Consider the following 16,844-nt stretch of genomic DNA (forward strand, 5'->3'; position numbering starts at 1 on the left):
AGTCCTATTGAAGCCATCACTTTTTATTTTTGTTGTAGTTCCATTGTTTGTCCACACGATGGCGCCAAAGACCTCCGTTTACCTGCAGGGCTGCTGAGTCCGTTTACTGTATACTAATATATTTATTTGTAGTTCCATTGTTTGTCCACCAAGGGGCGCCCAAGATCAGCGTTTACCTTTTATATTATATTATATTATATTTTATTATATTATATTATATCATATTATATTATATTATATTATATTATATTATATTATATCATATTATATTATATTATATTATATTATGTTATATTATATTATATTATGTTATATTATATTGTAAAATATATTATAAATTATTTGGTTTCATTCTGGTTTGAAGTAGATGTATTAATAAATGACATTATTTTTATTTTTACCAAATAATAATAATTATAATTATTATAATAATTGTTATTATTAATACTATTCATTAATTATCATTTTATTCATGATTCATTATTTTAATAATGATAAGTCCTGTTGACGCCATCACTTTTTATTTTTGTTGTAGTTTCATTGTTTGTCCACACGATGGCGCCAAAGACCACCGTTTACCTGCAGGGTCGCTGAGTCCGTTTACTGCATATAAATATATTTATAACATCTATAAATATTTAAATATTGCTCATTTTAATTATTACTAAATTAAATTGTTATTATCATGATACTACAAATAATAATAATTATGATTATTATGATAATAAGTCTTCTGGCTGCCATGACGGATTTTGTTGTAGTTCCATTGTTTGTCCACAGAGGGGCGCCAAAGATCAGCGTTTACCTTGTATATTATATTATATTATATTATATTATATTATATTATATTATATTATATTATATTATATTATATTATATTATATTATATTATATTATATTATATTATATTATATTATATTGTATTATATTGTATTATTATTATTTAATATATTATATAAAATTATAAATATGAACACAAATAATAAAATATAAAGTCCACACAGCCTACATACCCCAAGCTATTTATTTATTTATTGACTAATTATTTTTATTTTAGGTATTGTCTCTTTTGTATTATGTTGCATATTAAAAAGCATACGTATACAAAGTGTTATTGTGCTCATTATAGCGATAAAACCCTTGTGGTAGTTTGTAGTTCTCAGTTTTAACAGTAGATGGCGCTAATACTCCAGATGTCATAGACTTACAGTCACAGCTGGAATAACATCAATCTTTATTAAAAGTCATTGTATACGTACTGCAGGTTAAATCATTGCTAAATGCTGCACAACAGTTTGAAATGGAGCTATCAAGATTATATTGTAATAAAAACTGAAGTGAAATGACATCAGATATCGTCATCATGTGATTTATTGTGTCTGTTTTGTCTTTTTGCCTTTTATTTTGAGTCTTCCTTGTTTTTCCTGAGGTTTCAATAATAGTAAGAAGAATAAAAAAATAAGAATAAAGGCTTCTAAATACTGCAGCTGTAACTAAAACCCCTCTGGCTAAACTCTCCTGCATTCATCAGCAGCGCAGGGAGAAGTGCTTCAACTTACTTTCACTGACTGTGCTGATCTGATCTCGTTGCTTAGTAACTTCTGACTTTGCTTCATCTGATTTTGCAAAAGATGTCATGATCATGGAAAATAATCGCTCACACTCAACAAAAGTATAAAAAACCTGCAGCAGCTAAACTCCTCCTGTTAGAATACTGTTAGAAGTAAAACCACAAAATACACCTAAAAATGCATCCATCTTTTATCATAACTATACAATTTAAACAGTAGGAAAGAGGGAAGGAAGCAAGGAAAGGAAGGAGAAAGGTAGGAAGGAAAGGAGGGAGGAAGGAAAGAGGGAAGGAAAGGAGGGAAGGAGGGAGGAAGAAGGGAGGAAAGGAGGGAGGAAGGAAGGGAGGAAAGGAGGGAAGGAGGAAAGAGGGAAGGAAGGAAGGAAAGGAGGGAGGAAGGAAAGAGGGAAGGAAAGGAGGGAAGGAGGGAGGAAGAAGGAAGGAAAGATCCCTCCCTCCCTCCTTCCTTCTTCCTTCCTTCCTTTCTCCCTCCTTTCCTTCATTCTTTCCTTCTTCCTCCCTCCTTCCCTCTTTCCTTCCTTCCTTCCTCCCTCTTTCCCTCTTTCCTCCCTTACTTCCTCCCTCCTTTCCTCCCTTCTTCCTCCCTCCTTCCCCTCCTTCCCTTCCCTCTTTCCTTCCTCCCTCCTTCCTTGACTCCAGGACAACAGGAGGGTTAAAATGTGACGTCAGATCATAAAAACAGAGGCTGATCCTGTTTTCTGTTCCCATCTGTAGTTTTGTTTTTGTTCAAACGGAGGGACGTTAGGTTTGGTTTCGCAGGTATTAAAGGAAGGATCATGTGTGTACTGGTTATACTGGTATCATACCAGCAGCAGAGATACAGCATGCAGCTCAGCAGTTAGAATTTGGCAACTAACTTTTCCTCTCGTTTGCTCCAAAATTCAAATAAATATGAGTCGACTCCTTAAGAAATGTAAATGATCTGTTTTAAACTCATCCAGCTTTGAATATTTATCATTTATTTATGCTCATCATAGTTTCCTAAAACCAGTTTGTCAATCTGTTTCACTATGGGAAAGTGCTGAGGCAGATTTTTTTATTTATGGGGAGGAGGGAGGAAGAAAGGAGGGAGAAAGGAAGGAAGGAAAGAAGGAAGGAAAGAGAGAAGGAAAGGAAGGAGGAAGGAAGGAAAGGAGGGAGGGAGGTAGAAGGGAGGAAAGGAGGGAGGAAGGAAGGGAGGAAAGAGGGAAGGAAGGAAGGAAGGAAAGGAGGGAGGAAGGAAGGGAGGAAAGGAGGGAAGGAGGAAAGAGGGAAGGAAGGAAGGAAAGGAGGGAGGAAGGAAGGGAGGAAAGGAGGGAGGAAGGAAGGGAGGAAAGAGGGAAGGAAGGAAGGAAAAGAGGGAGAAAGGAAGGAAGGAAAGAGGGAAGGAAGGAAGGAAAGGAGGGAGGAAGGAAAGAGGGAAAGAAAGGAGGGAAAGAGGGAGGAAGAAGGAAGGAAGGATAGAAGGGAGGAAGGAAGAAAGAGGGAAGGAAACTAACTTTTCCTCTCGTTTGCTCCAAAATTCAAATAAATGTGAGTCGACTCCTTAAGAAATGTAAATGATCTGCTTTAAACTCATCCAGCTTTGAATATGTATCATTTATTTATGCTCATCACAGTTTCCCAAAACCAGTTTGTCAATCTGTTTCACTATGGGAAAGTGCTGAGGAAGACTTTTTTTTTATTTACGGGGAGGAGGGAGGAAGAAAGGAGGGAGAAAGGAAGGAAGGAAAGAGGGAAGGAAAGAAGGAAAGAGGGAAGGCAAGGAGGGAGGAAATCCTCAAGCACTGTGTCTGTTTTAATGGTAAATTGTGCATTTTAATAGTTTGTAAATTGTTTTCATATCAAAATGTATTAAAAAAACAACCTTATCTTTACTCTAGTAAGACTTAACCCTCGTGTTGTCCTCCCGGGTCAAATTGACCCCGTCTTATTCTTCTTTCCTCCCTTCCTTCCTTCCATCTATACTTCCTCCATCCCCATTTCTTCCCTCCTTCTTTCCTTTCCTTCCTCCCTTCCTCCTTCTCTTTCCTCAGTCCTTCTTTCCTACCTTCCTTCTTTCCATTCCTCCCTCCTTTCCTCCTTCCTTCCTTCTTTCCTCCTTTCCTTCCTTCTTTCCTCCCTTCCTTCCTTGACTCGAGGACAACAGGAATGTTAAATGAGCTCTGTGTGATCCCAAAAATAGTGAATATGTAAATTAAAATAGCCACATGGTGAAAAGATGGAACATTTCTCAGTTTATTTTATGTACACTTGTTCAGATGAAGTGGAGTCAAGTACAGAGGCATTTAGATTTCTGACAAACTTCAGAAAAAAGGTAAGACTGACGAACTCTGTGGAGTAACTTTGTCTCATAAAAAGAAAAAAAGAAAAAAAAGTTGCACTAAATTACCGAAGGAAAAAAAAAAACATGCTTGAAAACTGAGACTGTAAAATATGTACACTACTACAATCCTGACAGTTAGTCTGTGCATATTTCTTAAGAGTAGACTTGACTTTAAAAAGCTTTTTGATTAATTTCAGTATCACGAAGAAAAAAAAAAAAAGTTTCTCCATTCATAAATTCCTCCTAAAATAAATAATCACTTTCCAAAAAAATAAAAACACACAATACTCCAATCTCAAGCCACAGATGATTTATAAAGAAAATAAAATTAAAATAACAACCGATAACACACCTTTACTCTAAACCACAAATCTGTTTAGTACCACCAGAACAAACATTACATTAAACCATCTTTTTATGTTTACTGGTTAAACTGGCTGCTGGATCATCCCACCATTTAAAAATATGTTTAAAGAGACTTTTAATTTAACCTTCCCGAACCTACTAACGTTTTAAACCACACAAATAAATGAACTTAATAATCTTTAACACAGAAAATACAACTTTCAGCTGCCGTCGATCTCAAAAAGGCCAAATTCTTTCATTCTTTTAACGTCAATTTTTGATATTGTGACACTATGTTGTGTTAAGAAGTGATTTTTTTTTTTTTGCAACTAAAAATAAAAAGTCTAGTCAAATATGTGTTGTGACTAAAAACTGAAAAACCAAGATCTGAACACACACACACACACACACACACACAAAAACCAAAAAGAAATCAAAAGAACCAAGATGTTATTTGGGCACGAGTGAGCGGACAAGACACGTCCTCACAATTTATTAGCAGATTGGTCACAAGGAGAAGAAGAAGAAGAAAAAAAAAAATGCAACACATGTTTACAGAGAAATTAGAAATGGAAACAAAACAAAAAAAGAGGGGGAGGGGAGAGGGGGGAGGGAAAAAAAGACAGCACACATGGGAACAGAAATATTAACTTAGAAACTGAACTACGGTATGTCACATTTCTGTACAGTGGCCGACCCTTTTCAAAAATAGAAGTACATGAGTACACAAGGATGCAGTAAAGTAGTACACACGAGTATGCAAATGTCCATCAGCTCCTCTGTATTGCATGCATTCTGTTTTCTACTCAACCAAGGTGCTTCTGCGTGCAGGACGATTTTTCCAAAAATGCCTGCGTCAAGACTTTTGAGGAACTCTCACAAGGCTGCACTTGTGGTGCCGGATCTAACACTCGCAACACGTGCATGCAAAACACACATACAGTACGTGACACATTCTCACACACACACACACACACACACACACAGGCTTACTCACACACACACACACACACGTTTACTCACACACACACACACACGCTTACTCACACACATACAGATACAAACACTTGTTTCCCCTCTACCTTCTGTGTCACTCGAGAAAAAAAACAAAAACAAAAAAAAAAAACAACTAAAACACAACTCCGCCCACACCAGTTCATCTTTCCCAGAATGAGGGAATAAATTTGCTCCATAAAATGCTTCTTTATAAAAGAAAATAGATATTTATATAACTGTACACCTTTATAACTATACAGCATAAAGACAGGGAGCATGGTAAGAAGGGAAATCATCTCCAGAAATAAGACAGATTCTGGTTCTAGCACCCTTATCCCTCTAACACATGCGTCGCTCTTCTCCTTTTTTTAATTTTTTAATTTGCAGGAGATGGAGTGTCCCTCGCTCCGCCCCACGAGGACAGTCCTCCAGAGAACGACGGGTCTCCTCCTCTCCATCCATTCATCCTCAACTGTTCTATGTCTGTCACACAAATGGATGAGTCAGCAGAGCGCAGGGAAAGCCCCATCTCTCTCTCTCTCTCTCTCTCTCTCTTTCTTTCTTAGTTTGAGACGTGTTGTAGAGTCGGACCAGTTCTGCCTAGTCGCTGGTCTCGTCTGATCCGCCCTGCGGCTCTGTCGTCAGTAGCTCTACTACAGTTCAGTCCACTTGGTGGGAAGCGATACACAACAGGGTCCGTCACACAACCCTTTTTTCTCTCCGTAGAAACCCCTCTGCCTCTCAGCCGGAGTCTGATTCGCTTGTGTCTGAGGATGAGGAGGAAGAGGATGATGAAGAGGAGTCTGAGGAGGAGCTGCTGGCGCTGAGACGTGACGGCTGGGTGTTAGCCTCTGTTGCAGGTTTCTCTTCTAAAGGAAACAAAACAGACAGAATTAGGATGATGTGATGCACAAGAGATAGGGAAGCAAACATTTAACAACATGAAGATAAATTAAATCTGGTTCACTATAAAGACTAAATGTCAGTAAATATATCTTTATGACTATTATTACAAGACTTGATGATTACTACTACTGATTACCAGCTTACAATGTAATAAAACGTATGGAAAGGACATTTTGATATTTGATGTCATATTGAATGCTATGACAAATGTTTAATCATCGCCCATTTGTCTACACACTACTAAACATTGTCAGTTAGGGCTGCATCTATTTTCATTTAGTCAATTAATCTGTCGACTATTTTCTTGGTCAATAGATTTTTTGTTTGGTCTAAAATTGTGTAAAATGTCAGTCATCCACATAGAGGATTAAATAAACCAGAAAATGTTGAGTTGGAGAAACTGGACCGAGGGATTTTGAACAGTTTGAACAGAGAGCAGTGTGGACGACTTACGTTTGGCTTTAGTGGGCTTCTTTCCAGAGTTGAGTTGTCCACTGACGTCCATCAGCCTTCTCTCCAGCTCCATCTGTTTCTCCAGAGCAAGCTCTTCACGGGACTTGCCGGCACTGTTCTTACTCGCCGCTTGAAAACAGACACATAAAAATCAATTAGATGGGAGTGCTGTGAACAAGGTCAGATCTACACCTAATACTAAACTACACAAAGACTCAGACTCTGTGGTTCTTATTTTTTTCTAGGAATTTATAAATAATCTATATTTTAATCTGATGGCACAACATTAGGTAACAACAAAAACCCCAAACCACGACTCATGAAATATTGTGGATGTAAAGCAGCACTGATTTAATAAAGACTCTCTTCTTACCATACGGCTTTCGAGGTTTCTTCCTCAGACATGTCATGACGTATCTCTCCAGCTCCCGCAGCGTCGAGGGTTTCAGCGTCTCGAAGTCTATCTCGATCTCCTCCGGGTTGGTGTCTCGTAGCGACGGCTCGCGGGACTGGATGATGTAAACGACGCGGCCCAGCTTCTCGCCGGGCAGTTTGTTGATGTCCAGGCTGAGCTGACGCTTCTCGTCGTAGGACATGGGTGCCGTCTCCTCCTCCTCGTCGGAGTCGAAGTGAGGCACTATGGGCTCGGGGACCGCCTGAGGCATGTTAAACATCATGCCGGTCTTTTTGGATCTGATGGGAGGACACGGAGAAAGATAATTAGATTATGAGTTAAGTATAATCAAATTATAGAAGCAAGTATACACATTTCTATACTTTACACCTTTTAACTTGAAGTCATATGCCTGACTTTTGCTATTGAGGCACCTTTAGGAGTTCTTCCATTTATCACATACTAGCATTTCCAACACTGTCCAGCAGGTGTCAGCACTCACTTGCTCTTGTTGTTTTTCTTGCTCGGGGCCTTCTTCGTTGGCACCACAGGAACGCCCACCGCTCGGTTGCTCTTGGTTTTCGGAGTCTTGGTGACTTTGGGGGGTTTTGGTGGCCGGACTGGCGTGATCTCCTCCTCTATCCTCCGGTGCTTCTCTTTTTCCACCTTCTTCTTCTTTTTCTTGTCCTTCTTTTCTTTCTTTTTCTTGGGTTTGACGATGGGACCCTGGGAGAGTGCAGTGAGCTGCTCGTGTACGGCTTTAAGCTGCAGGGAAACAGAGAGACGAATGGGTCAGAGAGGAAGAATAAATGGGAAGTCTTTATGGTACAAGATAACACATTTAGGGTGTGGATGTCTAATAACTTATATTTGAGCATCTGTTCTTATTTTTTTCTTCCCGCCCTGATCTGTGTTTGCATACAGTAGAGATAACACACCTGTTCCTGCAGCTCCGCCAGTCGGTTCGCCCTCTCCTCCTCAGAGTCAGAGCTGGGGCTGCTCTCGCTCTCCTCGCTCTCACTGCTTAGCTCACTCTCGGATGATGATGAAGACGACGATGATGAGGATGAAGAGCTAGGTGGTGCCGGGGGCTCGTCTGGCATCTTAGCAAAACAGAACTCAAAGACATCCTGTAAAAAAAAAAAAAAAAAAAAAAACACAGCATGGGAGTGAATCAGATGGGGAAAAAACAACAGTGCTACTCATTCTTCTTTGGAAAAGTGATTCATTTCAGGGGAAAAAAGGAGAAACGAGCAATACAACTAAATTAGCTTTTTCCAAAAACTACAATAACTTTAAGTCTGGAGTAAACAAGTTACCTGGAGTTTTCGGGCCATGGCCACAACATCATGGTCGGGGGGGTTGTACTTGTAGCAGTTAGAGAACATAAGTCTGACATCTGCAGAGAACTGCTGGGAGTCACGATATTCTCTGTTGTCCATCTTCCGCTGGAGAGGAGAAAAGAGAATAAGAGATTTTAGTCAAATATATAAATGTTTTGATTAAATAGCAAGATAAAAACTATAAGACACCACAAGGCCTCTCAGTAGATGGAAATAATTCACCTGAGATAAAAGGTGAAAAGATGGCATTGCACATATATTTGAACTATGAAAGAATAACTTGTCTGTAGTCCTGTTTGTGCTTTTCAGTGTTTTTCTCAAACTACTAAAAAAGTTGTTTTATGTCCTGTGAAGCAGGATCAGATAACAGATAACACCGAGCCGTTTTGCTCTTTCGTTGTGTCAAATGTACCTTAATGGTGCTGAGGTCCATGGGCTGTTTGATTATGTCATGGTAGTCATGGAGACCGAGTGTTGTCGCGTCGACAGGCTTGTAGAACGGCCAGGCATACGCTGCGTGCTTCTTGGTCAGCAGCTCCTTCAGGACGCCGCTGCAGTAGCGCAGCTGGGGGCTCAGCTTGCTGCGGCGCACCGGTGTGGGCAGAATGGAATCTGGTAAATCCTTCTTAGGAGGCTTAATGGGCCGTCCACTCACTCCTCTCCTGCCCCCTCCTGCTGCGTTGGAGCCCATCATCACTGTCCCACGGCCAATGCCCATGCCCATGCCCATACCCATCCCCATGCCCATACCCATACCCATACCCATGCTCTGGCTGAGGCTGAGGCCTTGACCCATCCCCATGCTGGAGCTGTGGTCCATCCCCAGAGAAGTGAGAGTGAGTGGGGAGTCGTGCCCGCCGCCCATCCCCAGGCTAATGCCGCTGACGCCCATGGTGCTCATGATGGGCATGGCTACGGTTATCGGGGTGGTTGTGTCTGCTTTCCTCTTCACACCTTTTTTCTGTGATTGAAGAGAAGAAGAAGGTGAGTCAACTTACTGACAAATTCTGACTAGTTACACAACTTCTGTCCAGTTCTTAGCCAAGTTAACGTCCAATTTATTTTGTCTCCCTAATGTCAGCCTTTACCTTTGCGGTGGGCTGTGTGGGAAGCAGACCCGTAATGGTTGGTGTGCTCTGTTCTGTTGCTTGGGTAATGGGCAGGCTCTTGCTCAGAAGTGTCTGTGGTGGGGTGGAGAGGATGGAGTCAGGCGTTTCTGGGGTGGGGGGCGAGTACGCTGACTGGGAGACTGCTGGGACCTGATGAGCTGTCGTCACTCCACCAGAGACTGGGAAAGAGCAGGAGTGGATAGAAGGTATAAATATTCATTCATAAAATTATTGATTTGTGTGTGTGTATGTTTTTAGATGATAACAGCCATGTATGCATGATGATTAGAGACTCTGCATGTCTGTGCCTGCCAGTGCTCACCTACACCTCCTCTGCCTTTTTTGCCTACTTTGCCCGGTTTAATCCGTGGAGGGGGAGGGCCCAGCTCCAACTCATCCTGGGGCATCTGAGCCACTTTCTGCAGAAATGCCTTCTCCAGAGACTGCGCCATCAGCACTATGTCATCTGTAGGCTGCAGAAAAGAAATGTAGGACAATATGATTAAACATTTTGTCTCATCACCTAATATATCAGCATAAACTGAACTATTTTGTTTTATAGAAGTAACAACAAATATTCTGAATATTTCAGTTTGTCAAATGTGTCCTGGTGCTTGTTAACAACTCACAAAGTGATGGCTTCAATATCATTTTTTTCAATTTAACATCACAATTTTTAAGTAAAGCATCTGTCACCAAACTTGATGATTCCCCGAGGATTTCATTCATTAGTTTTTGTTTGATTATTTATATCAGCTATATTGTGGACACGATGCATCATGTTCAGGCCACCAGTGGACTCAAAATATCTCAGAAATACAGACACACACAGTCTTACCTTGTTATAAATGTAGCAGTTTGTAAACATGGTGTTGAAGTCCTGCATGCATTCACTGGCACTGCGGTAGTAGTTGTTTTCTAGTCTCTTCTTAATAGTGCCCATGTCCATGGGGATCTTGATGATCTTATAATAGTCCTGGAAGGAGACAAGAGACTCTCAGGACAAGAAGCGGTGGCTACTACATCCTAAAAGTAATTATTTGACTCATTACAGCATTTTATTGGTAACTAAACATCCTAAAGTTACCTATTAAATTTTATTGTGGTAACTTTAAAGCTGACACAGTTTGCTTTTGATGAACACCTGATCAGTTTAATGTGACCCAAGATAACCCCTCCCCTCTTACTTTAGGCAGTGACACATTAAAACTGAGTTACGTGGCATCTCTATTAATGAAAAGAAGTGAGGCTGTTTCCAGACATTAGGACAGTCCCTAAGGGGAAGGGGGTGTATCTGAGTTCCTGTTATTCACACTCACAGGAAGGTTGAGCTTGACCGTGTCTACGGGTTCATGAAAGGGCCACGCGAAGTGGTGCCTCCACAATGACTTGAGCAGGACTTTCTGTAGGAACTGGAGTTGGTTAGTCATCCTCCCCTGTCGGCTGGGATCTTTCACCAGGGGCTGCGGAGGTCCTGAAGCGGTCATCTGATTGATGCCGGGCATCCCGGGACTCTCAAAGCCCTCATAAAGCAGGGAAGGTTTTCGGATGCGTTTTCCGGCAGCGCCAGAACCCTGATCCATCGTCGAGACTCCCATTAACCCGACCTCAAGCCCGACATGGGAGCTGTAGAGAGCAGAGGTGAAATGTTGAGCTATTTGGACAGACATCGTGAGAGAATAAAATATCACCACAAAAATAAGATTTAAGATTATTGACTTTAAAAACAGCCAATATGCAGTTCTGTCCATCGGTTTAACATGAATGTACCCACCCTAAACAACAGAGGCAAGTACACTGACCTCATCTGCAGCAACTCAAAATGAAGACATGATGACATTGCAACACACTTTTGTTTTGCTCAGTTTCTATTTTAGTAAAGTAGGTATCAATGACCACTTTTACACAAACTCTCAGCTCAACTCTTTATTACTTTATATTATTACAATTTATTCCAGCCTCTCCTATTGTGATGCTGCTGCAAAAGGCATTGTCTAAAAAAAAAAAGTGCGGGTAGATCTTAGTCCTAAGTAATTATTATTTTATTGTGTCATCCTAATATGAAAGTGTTTCCTTGTTGGCTTACATTATGTATTCTCCTGTCTATCCCTCTACCACACACACACACACACACAGTAACGGAGTAAATCCCCCAAACAAGGCACGCACGGCAGGTCTAAACATTACTCAGCAAGCACGCATCAGTGCAACTTGAAAATCACACGCCTGCCGAATCAGCACTCCGCATTCCCACGAGAACGAACGTGACCACCACTTCCTCTCTCTTTAACATCCATCTCACCGCTTACACAGAATGAAACTTCACCCGTTTCTCTGTAGCTCTCCCTGAAGGATCGTGGGTGGAGTTTCAGCTGCCATGCTTCAATAATGACTGGACTATTCTGGAGTTAAAGTAGAAATGTCCTCAACATGCTCAGAAATTCAGAATATTGTCTGAACTTGATTCCCAGCCAATCATGCTGATGCTCTCAACATTTGATCTCATCCACTTCTCACATCTTTTACTGCAACTTATAAGCAGCTAGAGTGAGAAAGACTTTAATCTATGCAGTCTAGAGCTGCCGTTGGCATTTAAAACCTCACTCTGACCAGGAATGTGGCTTAACTAGCTTGATTCAGCAGTGGGGAGTCCCCTATGACCTCAGTTACGGCCATCCTGCCATGGTAACGCTCCTTCAAGGCCACAGAGAAAAGGAAACACTGGAAGGTTACTGAGTCTTTTATGGAAGGAGTTTAAAATTTAATGAGAAATATACGTAACATATCTTCTTGGTGCCTTTAAAAGGTGAACTTTATAACTGACAGTAAAATCTACAGTTTTTCTATCAGTGTCTCCTCCGGTGTTTAAATCCACATTAACTGAACTATAAACTAACTAACTTGTAGTTACACTGTAGCGACACTTGGCGGGCGGGTTCAACTATGAAGCAACACATCTGCCTGCACCCCTACCCCTCCCCTCCAACACACGAGCTGGACTCAGCCAAGTAGAACAGCCACAAACCACTGAGTGAGAACTACAGCAATACAAGACTGGTTTCATACTTATCCTGAACAATATCTGCGTCCTCACGGGCAGCGTTTGCTATCGAATGTGCTCAAATTTCTAATGCAAAAAACCCCCCGAGTTCCTGTTTTTACATGTCTAATAATACAACTTAACCAGATAAGTGCACCATTTGTTACTTGATCCGGATGACTGCGATGCTACAAATGCTCAGGGATACCCGACACAAAAACACATTTGTCGTCCGGCTGTTTTGATGAAGGTGGGGGCATCTAATCATGTGCAGTAACAGATTTAATGATATGCTCTACTGAGATACCGGTGCTGCAACTCCTGGTGTTAAGTAATGTTTGAAATTGTCAACCGTATGAACTCACCATAGTCATCTCAGTTGGCCTACTGACACATTTAACAGGGGGGTTCCCTCCTGTTACATTTAACCTGCTGGAAAACCACTTGGGAAAAACTAACACTACTAAGCTACTAGCTGCTTCATGTCCCCATACAACTTTAAATAGTTTCAATCTAGTAGAAATCAAATAAAGCTGCACATTCAGAGCTGTAAGTTTTAAGAAACTGATGCAAGTAGTGTTAGGTATTACTGTGTTTGCATCACACTGTTAATGAAAAGGAGACATGTGCATAACTAGGTGTACTAATTAATATTTTACCTCTGAGCACTGGCTTATTCTACGCATGCATACTGAAGAAAATTGCTTAGAAATAATAGTAAAGATTAAATAGTAATAGTAAAGTAAAAATTTAGCAAGTTTAGTTTAAAATATGTTACTTAATGCAAGTATGTATACAATACTGTAAACATTTAATAGTAAACAATCTATTTGTATTGTTTGATAAAGCAAGCTGTTTTGAATGATACAACCTTTGGAAACACATTTGACAGTTAGTGTACTTTATTATTAAGAAAGGAAAATAATCATGTACATAACATTAACAACACTAAAAAACAAAAAATTAAAAAACACGTTTTTGCATTAGCTGTAAATCGGATTAACAAATTGAGGAGTAATAAAGTATGGTATGAATGAGCAAGAAAAAAATAAAAATACATACGTTATGATTTAAGTAAAAACCTGCTGCTACCTAGCTTAGGTTGAGTGACATTGAGCTGTGTAACCAAGCAACCAAATGAAACACCCAACACACGTGGAAAACCCAAAACTAACCACAGATGTATATCGAGCGAAATTAATGGCAACTCTTAGCAATTTCTTTAACTTTTCCTGAAGCCCTGAAGTGATATATATAAAATAATAATTATTAGTGCAGCAATGTAGTCCCACAATACAACCCTCCTCTGGCCGTCACATGGCTACAATAACAAACCCCGGCAAACACAAGCAGGAACACATCTGCTGCTGCCTCCTCACCGCTATCAACAAGCTACATGCTAACATAACATTACCCTGTGGCAGCTTAGATCAGATTTAGCGCAAGTTTTAAAACGCGAAAAGGTGTTGTAAACACACAGAGGAAGGTGTGGAGAGCTAATGCTAACGCGGCTAACACCAACTGCCAGGCAGCGGGAGAGAGAGAGCGGCCAACGGCTGAGAGGCTCCGAAGATGGCGCCGGCGAATAAACGAACAACAGCCGCAACTCGCTTCAAACCCACAAAATATTTTAATTTTAATATTATTTCCTCAACATGAATTCCGCTTGACCAAAACTGCTTCAATGTCCATTTCTCTCTCTGTCACTCAATATTACAGCGGAACACCGCCGCTGCCAGTAAAACGTTATCTTGGTTGTTTAAAAAAAAAACAACAACATGAGAATTGTTCACAATATTCCCTCCGATGGAAAGTTGAGAGTCAATTTTACCGGTAGATACCTGTCAAGGAGCGGGTTAACAGCCATATCCATGGGGATGGATCCGGATTCTGTTTTTTAGCTAGACTCAACCCAGGATCCGACTCTGTTCGTCCGGTTTCTCCGCTCCCCGCCGTAGCGAACTACCTCAATCTGCTTCGCTGAAATGGCGACGATGCGACTACACCCGTTCTTTTATACACCGACCCATCCCCTTATTGGATAGACTACCTCAGAACGTACACGCCTTCTGAGTTCCTATTGGCTGCTTGCTCTGTCCGTCAAAGTCACCACACCCCGCCACTATGACGCGTCAGTGACTGTGATTCGGGCCCACCTATTCGCAAGTTCTTGCTGTCCGTCAAGGAAACTGCGCAATACTATTGGCCGAGTCAGTTAAGTCTCACAGAAACGCGCTCTCTGATTGGCTGCTCCGTGTAATCCGCCACAAACAACGAAGGCACAGGAGTCAGCCTCCTCCTTATCATATTACATTACGTCAACGTGTTCTAAGCGACGGCGGTGATTGGCCAGAAGGGTTGTAACGCGGGCTTCCAGGGCGCATACCAAGAAGCCTATTGGTTCTTCCACTGGGTCACGCGCATCCCCTGCAAGAGCCTCTCCCCACGAGCTCTCTTCTTACCCGAACATCCGCATTTCTGTGTCTGCGAAGAGGCGCCATCTTGAAGTACAATGACACCAAAGTGTTATCGTCGAATAATATAAAGTACGCAAGAATAAACATCAAGCTAAAGTTACAAAACGCTGCATAAGTCGCTTACACACGGAATGCACTGTGTTAAATGCAGAAGTGCATGATAATAAGGCCACATTTGGAGGACCCATCCAGTCCTAACCAAAAGGCCTCCACGCCTCACAAACAAGTAAAGAACCAAACAAAATAAAAGACACCTTACAATTTTCACTAAATCTACTGTAACCTATATTAATATTACACTATATCAACAACGCAAAGGTAACAAAACACCATGCACGGCCTCAAAAAAAACCACAAGTCCACTGAATGACACAGCAGTTTTCCCCCCTCACTGCCCTGAAACTACATTTAATTACTAAATAAAACAACCACACAAATTAAAAAGAAAAGAAAACGCACAAGAAAGTTGGTGTGATATGAGCTTGAAATTACATTTATCATACCTGACCTCTAAAGAGCCAATGAGACTATAAGAGCAAAACTAGAGCAATAAAAACCAAATCACAAAAACCCACCAAATTAATACATCTTAACAAAGGTTTCTTATCTTGAAAATCAACATTTTACAAACTTAACAGCCACAAAACAGGTTACCTAACCACACGCGCCCATCCCCCACACCAAGGTTACAAATCCCCCTCTGCAATGTCACTCAAAGTAAAACGATGGAAACTAACAATTATGGCCTAACATTATTAAATCTTAATAAATAAAAAAGGGTGTGATAACTTTAAAACACACTTAACCAAATTTTAGATTTTTTTAAAAATAAATAAATAAATATTTCCAATGTTCGACATAAAAAAAAACTTTATAAACAAAATTTAAAAAATGTAAAAATAAAAAGGTAAATCCCAAAAAGATAAAAAGCGAGAAACCTGTCTTCACATAATCTTCTTGTCTTCCACCTCGATACTTTTTAACACCAACACATTTCCCCTCAAACATGTCCGCCTTCTTCTCCCATTCCCCGCCGCCGGGGTGGAGGGGGGAGGGGAAGGGAGGGGTAGTCATGTGATTGACAAAAAAGAAAAAGAAAATGAGCCCTGAACACGTGGCATACTGCGAAAACGGAGCAATAAAACGCCATAAGAAAAGTATCCACTGTTTGTCCGTTTCTCCTAACAAAAAATATCCCCCTCTGTCCCCACATCGGGTGATTTCTGCAGAAAAACAGGGTCAAATTTGGGGGGTAAAGTTGGCAAAATATCCGAACAAAGAAGCATGCTTTCCAGCTGGCTCCGATTGGTCTACTCCAACCACGTGACAAAAGCGCTTATTAGTATTATATTGATTGTGGTGATTTTTTCCCCCCACACAAATTTCCTCTATTATAATCCATCCGTGGTTTGTAATAATCCTCTGCGGTTCAGTTTGTCTCAGAAAAAGGGGGATAAAAGATAAAAGATGTCTGTTTTCTCCTAAAGATGACTACACACGAGCTCGGGCGTTTGTGTTGCAACACGAAGCAGTGCGCATGCGCCCCAGCCGTGAAACCGCATTGTGCAGCAGGGAGTGATAGAGGCTGATCTGAGAGCAGTTTCGGTGTTTGTTTGTGTTTGTTCCCAATGAGGAATGCTCACTGAGGGAAGTAGGTGGGATTCAACTGGCGAGTTATTGTTTTTTAGGTTAAAGCAGGAAAAAGTTGACACCACTATCTATCTATCTATCTATCTATCTGTTTTATTTTACATATTTATTTATTTTTTTAATCTTTTATTTTGAACATAGCCTACTAATATCAAACAACAAAACTTCCAGTTAAAATGACTCTGCTTAGAGCAACAATAATATGTGCCTGATATAGTCTTCCCACCCACAAATA

The 16,844-nt window shown here is 40.7% G+C and overlaps 1 protein-coding gene across 1 annotated transcript; it reads right to left on the reverse strand.

The window, feature by feature from the left end:
- Window positions 1-5,298: 5,298 nt before the first annotated feature.
- brd2a (bromodomain containing 2a) lies at window positions 5,299-16,487 on the reverse strand. Its single transcript, XM_053334682.1, has 12 exons — window positions 14,324-16,487; window positions 10,762-11,068; window positions 10,281-10,418; window positions 9,765-9,915; window positions 9,422-9,621; window positions 8,746-9,294; window positions 8,310-8,438; window positions 7,929-8,120; window positions 7,493-7,755; window positions 6,970-7,289; window positions 6,597-6,725; window positions 5,299-6,106 (listed from the first exon to the last, which is right to left on the reverse strand). The coding sequence occupies exons 1-12, from the start codon at window positions 14,353-14,355 to the stop codon at window positions 5,979-5,981; spliced, it is 2,538 nt and encodes an 845-aa protein (XP_053190657.1). The 5' UTR covers window positions 14,356-16,487; the 3' UTR covers window positions 5,299-5,978.
- Between the last annotated feature and the right edge of the window lie 357 nt (window positions 16,488-16,844).

Source organism: Scomber japonicus, chromosome 15 (genome assembly GCF_027409825.1).
Source record: "Scomber japonicus isolate fScoJap1 chromosome 15, fScoJap1.pri, whole genome shotgun sequence".
Taxonomy (NCBI): domain Eukaryota; kingdom Metazoa; phylum Chordata; class Actinopteri; order Scombriformes; family Scombridae; genus Scomber; species Scomber japonicus.

Excerpts from the sequence above, each read along its gene's own strand:
- brd2a (XM_053334682.1), bottom strand. The coding sequence starts at position 14,355 with ATGGATATGGCTGTTAACCCGCTCCTTGACAG. Across the intron at positions 10,419-10,761 it reads CGGTCAAGCTCAACCTTCCT|GACTATTATAAGATCATCAA; the intron begins GTGAGTGTGAAT and ends GTCTCCTTCCAG. Across the intron at positions 6,726-6,969 it reads GAAACCTCGAAAGCCGTATG|CGGCGAGTAAGAACAGTGCC; the intron begins GTAAGAAGAGAG and ends TCTGTTTTCAAG.